At 57.4% G+C, this 19,722-nt stretch overlaps 2 protein-coding genes across 13 annotated transcripts in view; one reads left to right on the top strand and one right to left on the bottom strand.

The window, feature by feature from the left end:
- The first annotated feature begins 1,550 nt into the window (after positions 1-1,550).
- Positions 1,551-19,722, top strand: part of MAPK8IP1 (mitogen-activated protein kinase 8 interacting protein 1) — a 20,893-nt gene continuing 2,721 nt past the window's right edge. The window contains exons 1-7 of one of the 3 annotated variants that reach the window (XM_037838629.1): positions 1,551-1,759; positions 13,038-13,143; positions 15,109-15,423; positions 16,944-17,025; positions 17,342-18,157; positions 18,355-18,430; positions 19,012-19,184. In XM_037838629.1, the coding sequence (XP_037694557.1) occupies positions 1,659-1,759; positions 13,038-13,143; positions 15,109-15,423; positions 16,944-17,025; positions 17,342-18,157; positions 18,355-18,430; positions 19,012-19,184 (1,669 nt within the window). In that variant the 5' untranslated portion in view covers positions 1,551-1,658. Of the gene's footprint in view, positions 1,760-11,461; positions 11,879-13,037; positions 13,144-15,108; positions 15,424-16,943; positions 17,026-17,341; positions 18,158-18,354; positions 18,431-19,011; positions 19,185-19,722 lie in introns of those variants that run through there. The other 2 variants (XM_037838627.1, XM_037838630.1) reach the window with 2 other exon arrangements.
- PEX16 (peroxisomal biogenesis factor 16) overlaps positions 18,897-19,722 on the bottom strand; it is a 15,628-nt gene continuing 14,802 nt past the window's right edge. For all 10 annotated transcript variants that reach the window (XM_037838665.1, XM_037838662.1, XM_037838659.1 and 7 more), the window contains one exon: positions 18,897-19,101. The gene's annotated coding sequence lies outside the window, so the exon portion shown is untranslated. The remainder of the gene's footprint in view (positions 19,102-19,722) is intronic.

Below are 19,722 nucleotides of genomic sequence, written 5' to 3'. Positions count from 1 at the left end.
GGTTTCTGTCTGATGTGGCTTTGGCTTGGCCCCTGGGCTAAAATTCCTTTGTTCTGGGACAAAAGGTTCTGGAAAAGGAATTGTCCAAACATACACACACATACTCCTGACCTTCCCATCCTCCCTAGCTGAGCCAGCACATTCTGAAGTAATAACACTTATTAGCCATGACTGCAAAAGTGCTTTCCTCAAAGAAAAATCCAGGTACCATAGCAGCAGTTGGTTACTGTAAGGACCTCAAGAAAAGTGCCTGTGCCAGGGGCAGGGAAAAGAGAGACAACCAGGGCCTCTGGCTTTAAGTACTGGGATGTCCTCAGGGCTGGAGATGGGGGTTATTTTCTGCAGGGTGGGTGCCTACAGCTCCTTTCTAGGAGCTACATTTAAGGAAGGGGGCCATCATGACTAGTGGGCAGTTCGGATTTACAAATAGGAATTCACAAGCTGTTAAAAAATGCTCTGCCCGTTCTTCAGAGAGAGGTGAAGGATGGGGCCTCTGTGGTTCTCTTAGTTGGCCAGGGAAGCCAGTGAGGTTTGGCCAGAGCCTCTGACCCACCAAAGTGGGGGCCCTGGCCTTGGCCAGCAGCCTGAGTGCCAAGTAGCTCATGCTCTGTGAAAGAACTCACCTGCGGAACATGGGGCCCAGAAGGCCTGGAGGCCCAGGCTCAGCCCTCTGAGCGAAGAGAGGAGCAAAACGAACCACAGCCCAAACCAAGCAGGGGTGGAGGTGCTGAATCCCAAGAGGTCAACAGATAGGGTAGGAAAACACAGGTTCCTGGTGTCAGCAAGCCCCCTGGCCCCTCTGACCCTCTAGGGATGGTCCTTGGGGTCAAGATACGGGGACAGGAAAGAGGTGAAGCCTGGACCCCAACACAGGAGGTGCAGTGTTGAGGAAGGCCTGGCTTTCAGTGACAACACATTCGTATTACATTTCATCATCATGACAAGCATGCGAGAAGCCATTCCTGTCCTCATTTCAAAGGTGAGAAAATTGAACCTTAGGATTGTTAAATCACTAATGCACGGCCCCCGGTCTGGCCCACAGCCCCTTCTCTCCTGTCTGTTCACTTAGGGAGACAGGCTGTGAATTCACGCCACCTGACTCCAAACCTTTCTGCTCTAGGAACCCTCTGGGGCACCCTCTCTGTCCTCTTCGCTTTCCTCCATGACCCTCCTTTCCTGCCTGCTTTCATTGCCTTCTTTGTCTGCTACGGGGGCCAGCCAGAGCCTTGGGGCCCAAGGTCCAGCCATTAGTTAACTTACACCCCGGCGCGAGGCCCGCCCCAAGGGACAGAACTGGCAGAACCCGCACGGATGACCGCGGGCCTCGCGAGGGGAGAAGGCCTAGGGTCGAGTTTAGGGCGGAGCTGGGCCAAGGCTGGGGGCGACGGGGGGCGGTGACTTCAGCACCTCGGAGAGCGCCGCCGGGGCGGGGGCGGGGCGCGCGCAGCGGGGCTCTCTCCAGTCCCGGGAGCGGCGCGCGGTGCGGAGCCGCGCCCTGCCCTGCGCAGGTGCGCCCGCCGCGCCCGCCCCAGCAGGAGCCACGCGACGGCGGCGGCCTTGTTGCCGCGCCTCCGCCTCCTTTTCCTCCGCCGCCGCCACCTTCGCCGCCGCCTCCTCCGCGCCGCGCTCCGCCCGGATGGCCAGGGCTGTGCGGGAGAATGGCGGAGCGAGAGAGCGGCGGCCTGGGCGGGGGGGCCGCGTCCCCGCCGGCCGCCTCCCCGTTCCTGGGGTTGCACATCGCGTCGCCTCCCAATTTCAGGTGAGAATCCCCTCGCGCCCCGCCCTTCAGCCGAAACTGATATGCCTTCCCCCGGCGCAACACACACACGCACACACACACACGGACGCACGCCGGATCCCGGGAGCGAATCTCTTCCCCGGACAGAACCCCCACTCAAACCCCCTTAGCCTCAAGTCCAGACTGATAGCTGCTGTATTTTCATGGCGCTGCTCCCTCTGCCATTCCATATCCTAAGGTGGGAGAGCCTGCGCCGGCATTGGAGGTGGGGGCGCTGAGGCCGCCTTCTCACCTACTTTGGGGCTGCGACTGGGCCTGGGTCTCGGTTGTGATCCCAGAGGAGACAGGCAGACTGGGGCTTTGCCTGTGCCCATTCCAAAGGCTTCTGAATAGAGATGGGAGCAGGCTGAGAGGTCCCGTGGGTCCCAGTTTCTTGAGGAAACAGACGGCCTTGGTACTGGAAAGAGGGAGTCGTGGGCCCCTCCCCCAGCCCTCTCTGGCCTAATTCCCAGGCCTCGCAGGGCGAGGACCCTCTGTGCACTTCGGCAAGCATGGACCTGGTCAGGTGTAGAAACCACAGTACTAGCCTGGGGGTCCTAGGCCCAGCTGAGGGAGGGGGAGCCTGGTTTGGAGATCCAAGAACAGCCAGGGACCCTCAGGGGTACCCCTGGGGTAAGTACCCAGGACCCTGACCTGAGCTACTCTTCCTCCCTGCCCCCGACCTGGCATTAAGGGGGCTAGAAGGTGGATTTCAGAGAAGGGAAGTGTGGGTGTTGGGGGTGCAGGGATAGATGCCCCTCCCCTGAAATCCTGGCCCCTGGTTGGTGAGAAGGAAGAAGGGGGTGCAACTGCTCCAGAGCTTGGGAGAAGGGGGCTTAGACAAACCTCATTGTTTCTCTATCTAATGAGCTGGCGCCTTCCCCCTCTCCTGGGGCCCCCGCCCCAGCCAAGCCCCAGCTGGGCTCTGGCGCCAGCCCCTCCTCTGACCAGGCAGTCACTGACTCCCTGGCCCTCAGGTGGGCAGGGACCCCTGGGGATCTCTAATGGCATCATCAGGCCCAGGAACCTCCCCCGCGGCCCCGAGTGAGCCGGGAGGGCCAGAGGGAGGGGGGCCAGATGGAGGAGGCCAGGGCAGAAGGCTCCATCTGCCGTGACACACGCTGCCTGTGTGGAGGCCCCATAGCACTGTGAGAGCATCAGACCCAGCAAGAGGGGCCTGTGTTCAAATCCTAGACCCATCACTTCGTAGCTGCAGGACCTGGGCAGACGTTTGCCCTTTGTTAAATGGGCTAATTAATATGAATCCCTGCCCGGAAATGAGGTCATGTACATCGATTCAGTGTGCAACAAGTGCCCTTCCTCCATGCAGGCAGTCCTCTGTATAGCTCATTACTGCCCAAAGCATTTTCATAACCTGTGAGTGGGGATTGGTCTGCTCATTTTAAAGATGAGGAAGTTAAGAGGAAGGCCGACTGGCTTGCCTCGGGACCCAATAAAATCAGAGGCAGGGGCTAGACTAGAACCCAGGTCTGGGTGTCTCTGTCCACTCTACCACCAGGCCCTACCTCTGGCCCAGTGCTCTCTGTCCCTGCCCTGCCCCTGGCCAGCAGGTTATCGCAGAGGGTGTAGTGAGAGCAGCTGGCAGAGTGAACACCAGCCAGTGAATGTGTGTCCAGCTCGGGGCCAGGTGGGGCAAGGGCTACGGTCCACAAAAAGGCTGAGGCGTGGTCCTGGCCCTCCAGGATGCCACAGCCTGGCTGGGGAGACAAGGCCAATTTGTGAGAATAATAAGAGTCTGTGTCCCAGGCCTCACAGGGCCTGTCCCGCCTACTCTAGCAGCCCCCACTTTCCTTTGTCCCAGCACTTGGCCCAACTCGGTTTAACCCTGGACAGCTAGTGCTTTCCCATGACTCTTTTGTGGGGTGATGGATCCAGCTGGCCTGGGTTTGAATCTCAGCTTGACCTTCTTAATTGGGCACTTAGCCCCCTGAGCCTGTTTCTTCTCCAAGATGCTGGCTTTGACCCCTGCTCAGAGCAGTCCTAGATGAGATAACACATGTTGAGTGTTTCAAGAGCTGTCAGAGCCGTAGTCACACAGGGCTGTTTTTATTATCGGGCATGTGCTCCTGGGCCCCCAGTTCTGTTGTCAGTTCCCAGAAGGCGTGAGGGGTCAGTACCTAAACTTTTGTATCCCCAATACCCAGCATGTAATAGGTGCTCAATAATTATGTATTGGTTTATTATTTCACTAAGGATAACATCCAGTGCAGGAGATCAGAGAATAACAAGTGCCAGACACTTGGGGGGTACTTGCTTAGCTCCGGCTCATCTCAAAGCACTTTCCAGGTGCTAGAGCAGCTACTCCACACTGTAACCATGGAGAGAGAGTAGTGATGTTATCCCCCTTCGCAGATGAAGTGGCCGAGCTCGGATTTGAACCCAGGCAGTCTGATTTCAGAATCACCCTGAAAGGACAGCTGTGAGTTTGGGATCTTGAAGGAGACTGTGGGGTGACCTGAAAAGAAGGGCAGCACTTGTGTGTTAGTAGTTGTTTAAAACAATACATGTGGAGTTTTTTGTTTGTTTGTTTCTGATTATAGAAATGGTCCAACAGGTTACCTCTGGTTATGGTATTGGATAAAGGATTTTTACTTCTTATTTTACATCTATCTGTATTATTTGAGTCCTTATTTTTACGATGAGCATAGGTTACTTCTGTAACTTACAAAATAATAAAGAAAATTTAAATTAAAGTGATACACATTCAATATTTAAAAAAACCTCTAGAAAAGAAAATCTAGAAATTAACACATTGGAGTGGATTGGAGTTGGATAGGGGGGAGGAAGACGGATGGTTCACTGAGGGGTGGGGGAGCAGTGGGGACAAGGGGGTGCTCGTGGGAAGCAAGGTGAGCAGCCTGACTTGAGTGTGTGGAAGGAAAGTCATGGTCTGAGAGAGACCTTAGAAATCAGCTCATCCAAACCAATCTCCCTCCCTTTGACTGAAGTGGACATCAGAGCAGGCAAGTGGCTTTCCCAAGAACACACAGCTAACATGCTGCGGCAGAGTGGGACAGAGCCCAGGCCTCATGACTCCTGGGATGGTGTCCTTTCTGCCCTCCCGCCCTGCCTCAGGGATGGGAGATGAGGCTACTGAGAGATGTGGGGGCCTCCTCATTGATCTCATCATTAGGTTATACACATTTTTTTGTTCCTTTGTTCACTCAACAACTGTTTGCTCTTTGCCAGGATCACTGGGGAGACACTCCAGAGGCAGAAACATGGGCCTTGTCATCATGCAAGTGAAGGAGTAGCAGGAGACAAACAGACAGACAAGGCCCTACCAGACAGGCTGTTTGGGGTGGTGATGACCAGGCTCAGCAGGTCTAGGAAAGTTCACCAGAGGAAGAGCCATGTCAGCTCAGGCCCGGTGCAGGGGTGAGTGTCATCCAACAAGAAGGAGAGAGCAGTAAGTGCGAAAGGCTAGAAACAGAGTTGTCTTCGACATCCAGTTGGGCACGTGTGTGGAAAGCAGGGTGTGCAGGCACTTGTAGGCCACGTTAGGAAACACAGGCCTTTTCACTGAGGAACAGTGGGAGCCTGCGAGGGTTTAGGTAGGGGATGGCAGCCTCAGGTTGATATTTTAGGAAGAGCGCTCTGGCTGCTGGGTAGGGAATGAATGGGGAGGCGGGGAGACCAGCTGAGACACTGGCCATCCTCAGGGTGGGAAGAGGTATGGGGAGAGGATGTGGGGAAGATCAAGGAGGTGGACTGGGCAACTTGGCAAGAGGTAGTATAAGGGGTGGAGGAGAGGCAGGGGTCCAAGATGATGCTGAGGCCCCTTGGGGTGTGGAGGTGCCCTCTGGGAGACGAGAGATTTGGGGTGGGCAGGGTAGTAAAGTCACTGGGGGCTACGAATTTGAGGTTTGGGATCATTGGGTGACCTGGTTGGAGAATTCAAGCAAGCTTTGGGTGTGGAGCTCAGGGGAAAGGATTGGGCTGAAGCCAAAGGCCCTGGGAGCCTCAGCAGGTAGAGAGATGGCCATTGACGCCTCCGAGAGAACTTCTCCCCAGGATACTGAGCAGAATGAGGTGGGGGGGGGTGGGTGGAGGGGATGGCCTGCGACCCAGGCTGAGGGATGCCAGCCCTCACAGGACACACAGAGGCAGAGAAGGAGCAGAGAGGTGGGGTAAAACCAGGGGAGACTGGGACCCAGAAGCCAACAAGTGGCTTACAATTAAAGGGAGCAAGTGCAAGCAGGCCAGGGAGGAAGGTCATGAATGCCAGATCAACAAAAGACCCTTCTCTGGGAGCCCCAGGCCCTGTTCAGCCAGCCAGGTTTTGGTGGGAGCATGGAGGGGTGGGAAAAGCTATTGCTGATGGAGCCACCTCCAGCCCCAAACCCCAGGCAGGCTCAGCTCCTTGCTTCACACGGGCCAGACTTGGCCAAGGCAGAATTTCAACCCCAGCTCTCTGATTTTGGAGCCCTAACGTTGGTTTCTGGATTCCTGGAATAGGCCACAACCCAATTATAGCTTGGAGCGCAATGGGTGTTACCACCACCATCCCCACTTAGGAATTCTTACCCGTTCTAGGATGCCGTCTGTGTCCCTCAGCCCTCTCTTGGACTCATGCAAAATATGCTGGAGGGTCTACCATGTTGGTCCTGTTCTAAGCCCTGGGGAGACAGATGGCTGACATATAGTGCCCATTCTCACGGAGCCTCCAGTGACTCCGCCAAACAGTACTGCCTTTAATAGTCATTTATGTAGCACCTGCTGTGTGCAGGGTCTTGGGCTTTGTGCGTGGACTGGAGCAAGGCTGGGGAGTTGGTGACAAGGCAAATATGATGGCCCCTGATCTCAGTAAATTTACAGTGCCAAGAGAGGGTGGGCAACACCCAGGCTGGGGCGGGGAGCCTGGCGCCCGGCTGGGGTGACCCAGGACAGAAGGGAGAAAAGATATTAGTGATTCTTTTCCTGTGTGTGATTCAGGGTGGTGAAATCAGAGGGTCATGTGTTCTGCCTTTCTGCTCATTATGTTAGTTGCCATCTTCCACACCAATACACAGAGTTTGTAATGTTCATTCCAAAAGCCTGCATAATGTTCCATCCCACGGATGGCCACAGGTTAACAGCCCCCCCACCGTGGCATTGGGCATTTTGGTTGTTTTCCACTGTTTTCTCTTATGAGGAATAAACATCCTGCATATAAAAGTTTTCCCACATGTGGGATTGTTTCCCAAAAGTCGATTCTCTGGATCCCAGGATCATTTTTTTTTTTTTTTTTTTTTTTTAGTTAGAGAAGTTGTAAGTTTACAGAAAAATCATGCAGAAAATACAGAGTTCCCATATACCACCCCCCTCATACACGGTTAGTTTCCCCTATTATTAACACTTTGCATTACTGTGGTACCTTTATTGCAATTGATGAAACAATATTATCATTAACACTATGGTCCATAGTTTACATTAGGGTTCACTGTTTATTTGTATAGTCCTATGATTTTTTTTTTTTAAATTTATTCTAGTAACATACGTACAACTTAAAATTTCCCCCTTTTAACCACAGGATCCCAGAGTTCTTGCTACATATCAGCACGCAGTGTATAAGCAGATGAGCCCCATTATAACCCCAAGAAGGAGTTGTTCCTTGGGACTCGGTTTCTTGGGTTGGAGGCAGTTTTCACTGGAGGGTAGATATGGCAGGGAAGGGAATTCCAGACCAAAGGAACAGACCCAGCCTGACCTGGTGTCCACCCACCACTGGGGGGTGGGGAAGGAGGCTGGGCCTGGCGCACCCCCCACCCACCATTCCAGCCAGCGCCATCTTCCCAGGAAGCCCAGACATCCTACACCAGACTCTGCTGCAGGTGGGGACACAGGAAGTTGAACTGAAAGGGGGCTGATTTAGAGATGTATCGGGGGAACCTCTTGAAATCCCCAGGGACACCACTGGTTCATTCAGTCAATGACATTTATTAAGTACCTATTTGGTACCGCACATGTAGCTGTTGATCAGGAAAGACATAATTCCTGCCCCAGGGGTTCAGTGCCTTGGAGGGGAGACCAGCACCTCAGAAAATCCAAAGGGAGCTTTATGGTGATGTGGGCACAGCCAGCAAGAGGGACTAAGAGAGCCCATAGCAGAGGGTTTGGGCCTGGTCAGGGAGCTCACAGAGAAAGCTTCTCCTAGGAAGTGATACAACTGCTGAGGAAGCTGGCCATGCAGGAGTGTGGGTGGGGGGTGGTACAGGCTGGAGGGGAAGGAGAGGGAGGGGAGGCCCTACCTGGCCTACAGGTGAGAATTTTGTCTCCTTTCCCTGTGGGCCAGGGGAGGCCTTGGAAGGGTTCTGAGCTGGGGAGGGGTGGCAATAGCAGATTTGCATTTCAAGTGTTGGTTTTGGCTTCTTAGTGGAAAGTGGCTTACAGGGGAGCCAGGGAAATGGGAAACCCAGTCGGAGCAGAGCATCTCATCAGCAGCCACCCCCCTGAAGCTTTGGGAGCCCAGCTCTGGGGGCCATAGAGAGAGATGGGCTGGGCCCCTGGACCACAGATGCTTTCCATCACCAGGGGCCCAGGTGGCAGCAAGGGCAGGGCTCAAGGTCACTCGGCTGGCATCTCACTTCACTATGGCACAGCCGGGGACAGGAAGGCTTCAGAATGGCCTCTGGAGAGCCATGTGCCTGGCTCAGATTTGGCCTTGCTCAGCTAAAGCCCCAGCAGTTCACCACTTAACCTTTACTTTGCCCACACTTTTAACCCAGCCTGCTATTGAGCTGAAGCAGCAGATTAGGCCTAGGGCTGCTGTAGTAGGAACAAGGACCACCAAGAAATAGGACAGCACGGGACAAGGGAAAAGGCCATGAAGTCAACATCAGAATGCAAAAGGCCCGTTTGTTCAGGGCCATTTAGGAAGGCTCAGCTCAGAGTGAGGGGGCGGGGAGGGCGGCATTTTCAGAAAGCAGTCAGGAGCCCGCTTGGCCAGAGGAAAGGACTGGGGCACCCAGAGAGGGAGGAGATGAGGTTAATGCCGGAAGAGGCGGGCCTCAGGTATAGCGATAACTCCACAGGCCAGAGAGGTCTCAGACAAAACTAACCAAATGTTAATACGGAAGAGACCCAGGGATTATCTAACTCAAGACGAGCAGGCAGGTTCTGATCCATTGGCAGTGGCTGCCTAGAAGGAAAGCTGCTGAAGTCTCCAGACCTAGAGGCCAGGGGCCCAGCCTGCAGGGGATTGTCATTCAGCCTGACGGGGCCTCCTGGTGCTCAGGACTCAGGTTTCCATGAACAAGGCTGAGGCAACGGGCACTTCCTTGCTCCCCTCCCTCCTTCGTTCTCTCCTCTACTCCTCCCCTCCTCCCCTCTCTCCCCACAGTTGCTTTCCTTGAGCCTGGAGGGACCAAAGATCTGTTTAGCTTTCCCTCCACAAAGCGGCTTGGGCTGTCCAGGGCTTTGGCCAGGAAACCAGGAACACCTGGAGAAGAAGGTGGGCAGGGCAGGATCTAGGGGGAAAGGGGGCTTGCAGAGGGGGCTCCTGGTCAAGGAGTCCTTGATCCACGGAGTAACCTTACAACCCTCTGCAACTCACAAACAATCCACTCCATTAATCCTCACCAGCACCCTTGAAGCGGGTAAGCAGGGATGGTGGCCTCATTTTATACGTGGAAACTGGGTTCCTTATGTCTGAGCCTTAGTGTACCTCATCTGTAAAATGGGCAAAATAAAACCCTCTCCCAAGGTGGTGGTGCGGATTAAGGGAGACAGCATAAGGTTGGTGACCGGGGAGGGCAGCTGCTCAGAAGGTGGAGCGGCCACTCCCTGTAAGTGAAGAATCGGGATTTGATCTCAGGCCTCTTCCTCCAAGCCTGATACAGTGACCAGGCTGCCATTCTGCCTCGCTGATGAGAAGCACCCAAGAAGTCCATTAAGGCCCCCTTCAAGCCGCCCCAGTGGAGCCAGCCGATGCTCAGCATAGGTTTTCTGACCCCCAGCTCAGTGCTCCCATCACTGCCCAGGTAACCTCAGTTCCTCCTCTGCAAAGGGTGGTACACCTGTTCCTGCCCCACCCACACCTGTCATCCGAGGAAGTAGGAACATTGGACGGTGCTGAGGGTGAGATGAGAAGTGCCCAGCCCAAGGCCAAGCTGGACCCTGCAGGCCCTGCCCTGGCACTTGAGCTTGCGAGGATTGGATAGAGGCTGAGGATGTCCTCTGACAAACTTCTAGCAGACATGTACTGAGTACAGGTACTGAGTACACGTACCTGCAGGTGTTCAACATCTGGGATGTGAGCTGCGTCCACCTTTGGAGCAGCCCGGGGAGGGGGCCATGTTTCTGGAGGAGGCCTCTCCTCTGCCCACCTTTCCAGGCAGATGGTGACACACACCGTGATAGAGGTGAAAACAGTGAGTGCTGCCAGGAGGGCTGTAAGGGCTTAGAGGAGGTGAGCCCTGTGCACTGGCACTGGGGAGCCAGGAGGGCTTCCTGAAGGAGTGGGTCTGAACTGAGCCTTCTTCCAGCAAGAATGGGCAAAGAGCCTACCACACACTCTGTGCCATGCACTGGGTCAGGTGGTGGGAGGCAGGTTCCTGAGCAAGGCGCCCACCTTTCAAGGGACTGACCAGTACTCAGGAGATTACATGTGGAGCTGGGGACCTTGAAAGCTGCCGCTAGCAGGGAGCCTTGGAGGGTTCTGGGCAGGGGTTGTCGTGTTTCCGGGCAGCTTTGCTTGATAGTGGCAAGTGGGGTGGAGTGGCTCAGGCATGGGGAGACTGGGGCAGTCAGGCCAGTGGGGAGGCTGCTGCTACAGTGGTCTGGGAGGGCACAGGTGAGGGGGACCAGGGCTCAGCAATAAGGGAGAGGAGACGTGGGGGCACTTGAAGCCAGGCTGGCTATGGGAAGAGGGGTAAGGGAGCACAGAAGTGCACAGAGGTCACCAGCAGAACGAGGGGTGTCCGAGTCTCCCTGATGCTGGCTGAGTCCCAGGGGCCCTCCCAATGGCACTGGCTTTCGTAGTGTTCACCCAGTCACTGAGTGCCAAGCGCTGGGTTCCCGTCCAGAGGTGCTCCCCTGCCCTGGCCAGACCAAGGATGGGCTGCCCTGGCTTTTGGCTCAGGCCCTCCTCCCCGGCCTACCACCCACTTGCACACCTACTGGCCCAGCCACACCCTCTCCATGGCCTGGGACCTACCACCCTTGGGCTCCAGGTCGGAAGAGGCCCCTTTCCCTGGTCAAAATCCCTCTAACCAGTTCCCTCCAGGGGCCTTCCAGCTTCTACTTCACTCCTGCAGTGACAGGAAGCTCATTACCGCCCCAGGCAGCCCCTTCCATCCCTGCTCTGAGGTGCCCTTAGGGGAGCCTCCTGCACCCTAATAGGCCCTTCTTGGGTCCTGAAGGATCAAACCCTGGAAAGGGGGGAAGAGATTTGTCCTGTACCAGTTAGGTAGGAGGGGCAGGCCAGACCCAACCGAGTCTGCACCTTTTGGACAGGGCCGGGGCCCACGCAGCCTCCCTGATGGGCGTGGGGGCCGAGCTTGTGGCAGTGCCGACGTGGCAGCCATTCGTGGAGTCTCTCACCACCCGGCACACTGAGTGTGGCACTGGCCCTTTAAAGCAGATCAGGGACTGGCGTTCGGGGGGGAAACATCCCGGATTTCTGCCATCTGCTCACAAGCCTGGCTGGGCAGAGGAGCCACCCCAGCCCCCCGCCGGGGGCACTGGAAGGGCAGGAGGAGCCGGTGGCATTGATTGCAGTAACCTGATCCCGCGGGGGAGGTGGCGGCGGCGGCAGCGCTGCGGGCCGGGGGAGGGAACTGCCGGCAGCCGAGGGCTGGGCCCGGGAAGAGCTGGGGCTGGAGCCCGGGCAGGCGGCTGCTGCCTCCTCTCCCGGCCCATCTATTTTTAATGAGCTCCCCAGGCTTCTGCAGCGGGCTGGACGCAAAGAGGCAGGCCCAGGCGGTGAGGCCGGAGGCCCTAGCCCTGCCGCGAGCCCGGGCCCCCGACCCTTCTGGCATGAGAGGGTGGGCCTGGGGCCCCGCAGCCCCCCGGCCGGGCAGGGCTCTCCATGCAGCTGGTGCTGAAGATGGATTCCAGCCCAGACAATGACAGCTGGTTGGAGGACCAGTGGGAGCGCTGGTAGGGGGTGTGGGGGTGGTGGTGGTGGGGTTGGCGGCAGGGATGGGGCGCCCCAGCGGGCTCCCGGTTTCTGTTTGGTCTGATTGTGGTGAGAGGTGGTGGGGGTGAACCGCCTAGATTTTCCTGGGGGTCAGGCCACCTCTTTTCCTGGGTGACCTTGGGCTGGGGGGCCTCCCTTTGCCCCATGCATCAATCTCCTTGTCTTATTTAAGATTCCGATAGTTCCCTGACTTCCCCAGCGTCCCACCCAAACAAATCAAATTGAATCCCCAGGGCCCGGGGTGAGCCGGGGCAGGTGTCAGGCAAGCACCCAAGTGGCTGGCACAGCCCTGTCTTCTGGGTGGGAGCACGGGGCTAGACTGGGAAAGGGGGTTCCAGTGGAGCCAGTAGGGTTCTGGTGCTGAGGTGCTCTGGTCCGTCTCCTGAGCTCACATCACCTCCAGCCCCAGAGTCAACCCAGGGCCTTCCCAGACTGCATCTGTGCGGCCTCCTGTTCAGGGTCCATTACTGGCCAAGGAAATTTTGTGGTTGAAGAGATGAGACCAAGAACACAGCATGAAGGCCCTGTCTTTAATGAGACACACCAAGATTTCCCTTCATTTATTCCCAGGGTTCAAGCGGTGTGGGTCTCCCCGGGCTGGGGGACATGGTGCGCTCCTCAGAGGCTGGGGTGGGGCCTTGGCCCTGTCCACCCCACTGCCAGGACCTTGGGTCTTGTTGCTACAGGGATTGCACAGGGAGCCCCCTTCCTCCTGGCATCCCTTGGAGGCTCTTCTCAACTCTCCCTGCTCTCCCTGGGTGAGCTGGTGTCGGTACCTGCCTTGACCCAGGAAGGTATTTCTCTGGCAGACCTGAGGCTCCAACCAGCTGGATCTTCCAGGCACTGCCTCCTGGTTGGCACCAAGATGGTCACCTCCCAGCCGGGAGGCACAGGAGTAACCTGGATCCTCCCTTTCCACCACTACCCTCTCAGCATGAGCCCCAATCTCATTCCCAGCCTGTTAGCTGCCCCCTGCATTGGCACAGATGGACCCCCAGCTGCCATCCTCTGGGGGCTGTGATCTGCCTTTGAGAGGCTGCCCTTTGGAAAAATGGGGAGATGTCAGTGGGCTTAGCTGTGCCCCGGGGTGTAACTTCGACTTCCTGTCCCCCACTCCAGGCTCACCCATGACATCAGTCTGGAGGAATTTGAGGATGAAGACCTCTCGGAGATCACCGATGAGTGTGGCATCAGCCTGCAGTGCAAAGACACCCTGTCCTTACGGGTAAGGGCAGCTCCATGGAGCCTCCGACTGTGGTGGCAGAATGGGTGGGGACAAGAGGGCCTCCCTATATCTACAAGGGGGATTTCAAGGCCTGTACAGGGTCTTCTTGTTAAGTGAATCAACATGCAGGAAACATCCAGTCCAATGCTTGGCACATCTTGGGTGCTCAATCAGAATTTTGTATGTTTGCCAAGGGCTAAGGCAGGAACAAAAAGGGACAGGGCAAGAGGTCTTGAGCTCTTGAACAGTAGAAATTAGGGCCAGCGTTAAGGGAAGGATTTACCCTAAGTCCTTTGGAGAGAGGCCCTGGCAGAGGGCCTGAGACAGAGCAGGGTGGAGTCCGGTGGAGTCTGCAGTGCCTTGGAGCAGGAAAGAAAAGCCAAGGCCCTCTTGGAATAACTCCTGTGGCTGCTGGCTGCCACTGCACCAGGCCACACCGCATGGCCCCTTAGTCTTAAACGCCCCTACTGGGGAGCTCAGATTCCTTGCTGCTTTGGGTTCCTTGGCTTTGTCTTAGGACAGATGGCTCTCTCTTTTTGCTAGGGTTCAGAATCCTGCCAGAAGGTCGTTTGGCAGCTGGGGAGCCTGGGTCTGATGGGGATCTCACACACACACACACAGACACACACACACACACACACACCCCACTATGTCTTTTCAGAACAGAAAGAAGAAGGGGTCAGTTAGCCTGCAAATGGGAGGCAAAGCACAGGGCTAGGCTTTAGAGCCCAGGGCTTCTCTCAGTCTCCGAGGAGACTGGGGGGCTAGAGTAGACAGGTACTAGGAGTGTGGTTAGCAAAGGCAGAGCTGCAGTGTGAGTTGGGGGGGCAGAGCGGCTGTCTCTGTAGTGACCTCCTGCTACCTCCAGAGATTCTGTAAGATCTGCCAGGCAAGAGAAAACTGAGGGGTGAGGATAATGCCCCCAGTAACTCCTACCCCAACCTTCCACTCTCCAGCCAGCCAGAAAGGGATGGAGGCAGAGGCCACTTATTCTGGACTTGGGGAATGGGCCCAGGGCTCTGACATAGCTTCTCGAAGGTCAGACACCTGCTCTGGACTCCCACACTGCCTCCCCCAACATGCACTAGCAGAGCCTTGGAGGGGGTGACCCTGGGCAGTACTGGCTAGGGGTGTAATCGTACCCTGTGAGGCCTTAGGCAAGCTCCATGGGCCTTTCACACACACACTTTCGGTTGGGAAGCTGGGAAGCAGTCCTATTGTCCCCAGTTAATGGGTGAGGAAATAGAAGGGTCAAAGGATCCTTTTGAGGTGCCAGTTAGTGGTAAAGCTGGAACTAGTACAAGGCAGGGTTAAGCCAAGGGGAAATCGCAGATCGGAAGGGTCTCGGCCAGTGGGCTGAGGAGAGGAGACAGAGGAGGGTGGGGGTGCCACTGCCTCTGTTCCAGGTGCCCCCCCATTGCCCCTCCCCTCAGCATCCCACTCAGGTCTTCGCTGTCCGCACTGCGGCCCTCCCGCAATTCCTCGCCTGGCTCAGACTCATTTTTCCATACAGCCCCCTTCAAATATTAACTACCCCCCACCTCCCCTTTTAGCCTCACAACCTGTGGGTCTCGAACCCCTGGGCGACCCCCGCGTCCCCATGGCAACAGCGGTGACCTCACTCTGGGCTCCGCTTACAACCCGAGTGAGGTCACCGGCCGTTGCCAAGGGAACAGGAGGGTGTAAGGAGGCAGGAAGTGGGAAAGCATGGGGAGAGGAGAGGTGTGGACTGTCAAATCCAGCGACCGGAGCGGGGCAAGAGAGGGGAGGCGGGCTGGCGGGGCTCCGCCGGAGACTGAAGGGAGGGGCCCTCTCCCCCGGGTGCCGCGCTCCCTCTCCTCCCCCCGCCCGCGGCCCCGGAATGGACTCGCCCGAGCGGCGCGGGCGGGGGACGGAGCGCAGCGTGCTCGGCCCCGCCCCGGCCCCGGCCCCGCCCCCTGACGCGCCTCCGCCTGCGCCGCGCAGCCCCCGCGCGCCGGGCTGCTGTCTGCGGGTGGCGGCGGCGGCGGCGCGGGGAGCCGGCTGCAGGCCGAGATGCTGCAGATGGACCTGATCGACGCGGCGGGGGACACTCCCGGCGCCGAGGACGACGAGGACGACGACGACTTGGGGCGCGCTGCGCGGCGGCCGGGAGTGGGGCCGCCGGAGGCCGAGTCGGGCCAGGAGCCGGCACCCCGCGGCCAGGGCCAGGGCCCGGGCCCGGGCCTGGGCAGCGGGGACACGTACCGGCCCAAGAGGCCCACCACGCTCAACCTCTTCCCGCAGGTGCCGCGGTCTCAGGTGAGGTGCGAGCGGCGTGGGGCGGGACTGAAGGGGCGGCGCCCCTGGGCGGGGCCCGGGAAGGTGTGAGGGACGCTGAGCGCCCCAAGGGATCGGGCTCGTCCCACGGCGTGGGGGAGCGAGGAGGGGCTGCGGGGAGGGGTCTCCGGCCAGCGGAGCGGCATGTAGACCGGCTGCTGGCTCCTGCGCCACCGAGGGGCAGGTAGGATCTGTCCTAAGGAACAGGTGCTGAATCCCCTGGCTGGGATTGAAGGCCTGCGGAGGACTGAAGAAGTGAAGGGCTTACAGGGACAGTGGAAGGGTCGGTGATTAAGAGAACTGGAGTTGAAGGGTTGGAAGGGTTTGGAGCTTTGGACCTCAGGCTGCAAGAGGGCTTCTACTTTCAGAGAAAAATGGTTAGGGTAGGGGGACATGGGAAATTGTGGAGAGTTGGGATGGGGAGCTCAGGGGCAGCAGCCAGTTCAAAATATGGGCAGCTGGAATTCCCAGAAAGCTGGGAAGAGAAATGGGAGATGGAGCTGCTTGGCTGTGTTGGGGGCCTAGGGCCCCTTGCCTGGGTGGCTGGATGCCAAGGAAGGCTGAATGGGGTGGGGGAGAGCTGACTATGGCCCTTTGTCTTCCAGACCCAGTCAGGAGAGGTACAGAGAGGGAGCTCCAGGGAGGTGGGGCTGTTGGTGGATGGTGCAGGGGCTGCAGGGAAAGGGTTGGTCCCTTTCCCAGGATCCTCTGGAAAGGTTTTGGCAGCCAAACTCATGAATGTGAGGCTTGTGGGAGCTGCTGAGGGTGTTCCCATGGGAGGGGACCTATGTTGTGTTTGGGGAGCCTTGTGGGCAGGCATTATTCCAGGGGGTCTTGTGGAGCTGAGAATGTGGGATGGGCAGCCAAGAGAATGTGGAAGGAGGGCAGCTGACAACTATGTCTGCCCTTCCTCAGTCCTGTGCTACTGCTGGGGGAAGAGAACCATGTTATGGATTTGTTGTTTGGATGATTCACCCCAGACCCCCTGGCAAGCTGCTGGGGAGACCCTTCCTCATGCTTTTTTTTTTCTTTAGACTCTACCAGAATGTTCCTGCCCCTCCCCGCAGCCATAGCTTCCTGAGCTCCAGAGCAGGGGGTCACCCCGTCTCTGAGTTGGGCTAGAATTGAGCATCTCACTTGTAAAGTCTCAGTTTCTGGGACTGGGATTCTGGCTTTGGCCCCAGAGCCCCCACTTCTACCCCCAACTTCTCCCCCACTCACCACCACACAGCCATTGGCCATTGCCACTTTTGTCAAGGCTAGTAGAAACATCTCCCTGACGGTTGGTCACCTTCTCTGAGCCAGGTCAGAGGGAGGTCTAGTAGGCCTGGCTAGGAGGGCTTCAGAGGAAGGTTGGAGGTGGGGGGCGGGGTAAGGCCCTTGGCAAGCTGCGGAGGGCAGCAAACTGCCTAGGGATGACCCAATGCGGGCAGAGCCAGGGCCTCCCTGTGCCGGGCACTGTTGATCACTTCTGCCATAAGGGCCCTTTGTTCCCTGCACAGGACACGCTGAATAATAATTCTCTAGGCAAGAAGCACAGTTGGCAGGATCGGGTGTCTCGATCATCCTCTCCCCTGAAGACAGGTAAGCCAGACCCTTTTCCCTTACCTGGACCTCAGCCTGCCCTGCAGACCCTGGCCCAGAGAGCAAACCCAGTGGTCTCAACTTGCTGAGTAGAGGTAAACTGCCCATCCCGCAGCCCTGAGCAAGCCCATCTGGGGCTGAGGTCAGCTGTGGCATGATGTGAGTGAGTTGACTGGCCCCAGAGCATGCCAAGGGCCTGTTGCCAAGGGAGGCTTTGTCTTGACTTCTGGTGTTAGGATGCTGAGATGGAGGGAGCAGGTAGCTTGGGAGTCAGGGTGAGGGCACCTGCCTTCAGCACTGACCTGCTGCCCTCCAGGGGAGCAGACACCTCCACATGAACACATCTGCCTGAGCGATGAGCTGCCACCCCAGAGCAGCCCGGCCCCCACCAAGGATCGAGGCACCTCCACTGACAGCCCCTGCCGCCGCAGTGCCGCCACCCAGATGGCCCCTCCAGGTGGGCCCCCTGCTGCCCCACAAGGTGGCCGGGGCCACTCGCATCGAGACCGCATCCACTACCAGGCGGACGTGCGGCTAGAGGCCACCGAGGAGATCTACCTGACCCCGGTGCAGAGGCCCCCAGACCCTACAGAGCCCACCTCCGCCTTCCTCCCACCAGCTGAGAGCCGGATGTCAGTCAGCTCCGATCCAGACCCCGCTGCCTACTCCTCAGCTGCTGGGCGGCCGCACCCCTCCATAAGCGAAGAGGATGAGGGCTTTGACTGCCTGTCCTCCCCAGAGCAGGCCGAGCCGCCGGGTGGAGGGGGATGGCGGGGGAGCCTGGGGGAGCCACCGCCGCCACCTCGGGCCTCGCTGAGCTCAGACACCAGCGCTCTGTCCTACGACTCAGTCAAGTACACGCTGGTGGTGGATGAGCACGCCCAGCTGGAGCTGGTGAGCCTGCGGCCCTGCTTCGGAGACTACAGTGACGAGAGCGACTCGGCCACCGTCTATGACAACTGCGCCTCCGCCTCCTCGCCCTACGAGTCGGCCATTGGTGAGGAATATGAGGAGGCCCCCCGGCCCCAGCCCCCCACCTGCCTCTCCGAGGACTCCACGCCTGATGAGCCCGACGTCCACTTCTCCAAGAAGTTCCTGAATGTCTTCATGAGTGGCCGTTCTCGCTCCTCCAGTGAGTCAGCGAGGGAGAAGCATTTAGGGTTTACCTGGGTAGGGAAATCTAAAATGAAGGGTGTCTTCCTGGGGGGGGGGGGCGACCTCAGGCCCCATCCAGTTCAAGCCATCAGGACTGAGTGCCTGCTACCTGCCCCTCGAAACCTCAGCCAGAGCCGGGGCCACCTTCCTTCAGCCCCACTCCCTTCCCTGCAGGTGCCGAGTCCTTCGGGCTGTTCTCCTGCGTCATCAACGGGGAGGAGCAGGAGCAGACCCATCGGGCCATATTCAGGTGAGGGCACCTGGGGTTTGGCGTGGCCTGGCCACGCAGCAGCTTGGACCACCCCCCTCACTGCTGCTGCCATCACCGCAGGCCAAAGCCTGAGCCCCCTCTTGACCAGGTCGGGTGTCCCCCACCAGCATCCATTCATCCACTCAGCCCTGGGGACACAGCATCCACCCTCTCAGAACTCAGAGCCTGTGAGTGGTCATGGTAGAGTGTGGTCTTCTCCAAGGCGAGGGGTGGGAGCACAACACTGGCCAGGGGCAGGATGGCCAGAGAGATAAGGCCTGACCACATCCAAAACCTCTGCCCAAGCTCACCCCTCCAGTTGGAGGCACTTGCTTCCCCACAGCCCCCTCACATTTTTATCAGTGGCTCTGATCACTTCCTCCCTGGGCCCATGAGTTCCTTGATGGCTGGATGCTTGTCATACTGCCCATGGTCTCCCTCGGAACTAGCATTGCGACAAGTACACTGCGGACACTTTTTGAATGTTTATTGAACTAACTGACCCCAAGCAGGGTGGCAATGGAGGGCCTGGCTGGAGAGGCCTTGGTGACGCCATTCCTCATGGGCCCGTGTGGGTACAGGTTTGTGCCTCGACATGAGGACGAGCTTGAGCTGGAGGTGGATGACCCTCTGCTGGTGGAGCTGCAGGCTGAGGACTACTGGTACGAGGCCTACAACATGCGCACAGGGACCCGCGGTGTCTTCCCCGCCTACTATGCCATCGAGGTCACCAAGGAGCCTGAGCACATGGCAGGTAGCTCTTCTTTCCCCTGCCTGGCGCCACCGGCCCCCACATCTGCCCTGCCGCGGCTTCCTGCATGCTCCACATGACCTTTTCTTTTTTTCTTAATTTTAAATTTTCTATTTTGAAATACCTTTGAGTTTATAGGACAGTGACTAAAATAATACAAATTCCATACAAAGAACTCCAGCCTCCACCATGCCCACCGATACTCAAATCGACTAATTTTAACATTTAACTACATTTGCCCTATCATTCTATCGATCTGTCTATCCAGCTATCTGTCTGAGCACTTGTGGTGTGTAGATCATGCTCCTTGAACACTTAATACTGCTATGTCCATTTCCTAAGAACAAGGATATTCTCTATTTGCCCACCTTAAGTATAGTTGTCAAGTTCAAGAAATTTAACACTGATATAAATTTTACAGTCTATATTCCAGTTTTTTTTTCATATGTTCCAATACTGTCCTTTTGAGCCTTCTCTCCTCCCTTGTTAGATCCCATCCGGGACCATGTATTGCCTTTAAGTGTCAGTTTCTTTAGCTGCT

Source organism: Choloepus didactylus, chromosome 6 (assembly GCF_015220235.1).
Source record: "Choloepus didactylus isolate mChoDid1 chromosome 6, mChoDid1.pri, whole genome shotgun sequence".
Taxonomy (NCBI): domain Eukaryota; kingdom Metazoa; phylum Chordata; class Mammalia; order Pilosa; family Megalonychidae; genus Choloepus; species Choloepus didactylus.
Note: the sequence above shows the minus strand (reverse complement) of the source record. Positions and strands in the feature narration are given on the sequence as shown.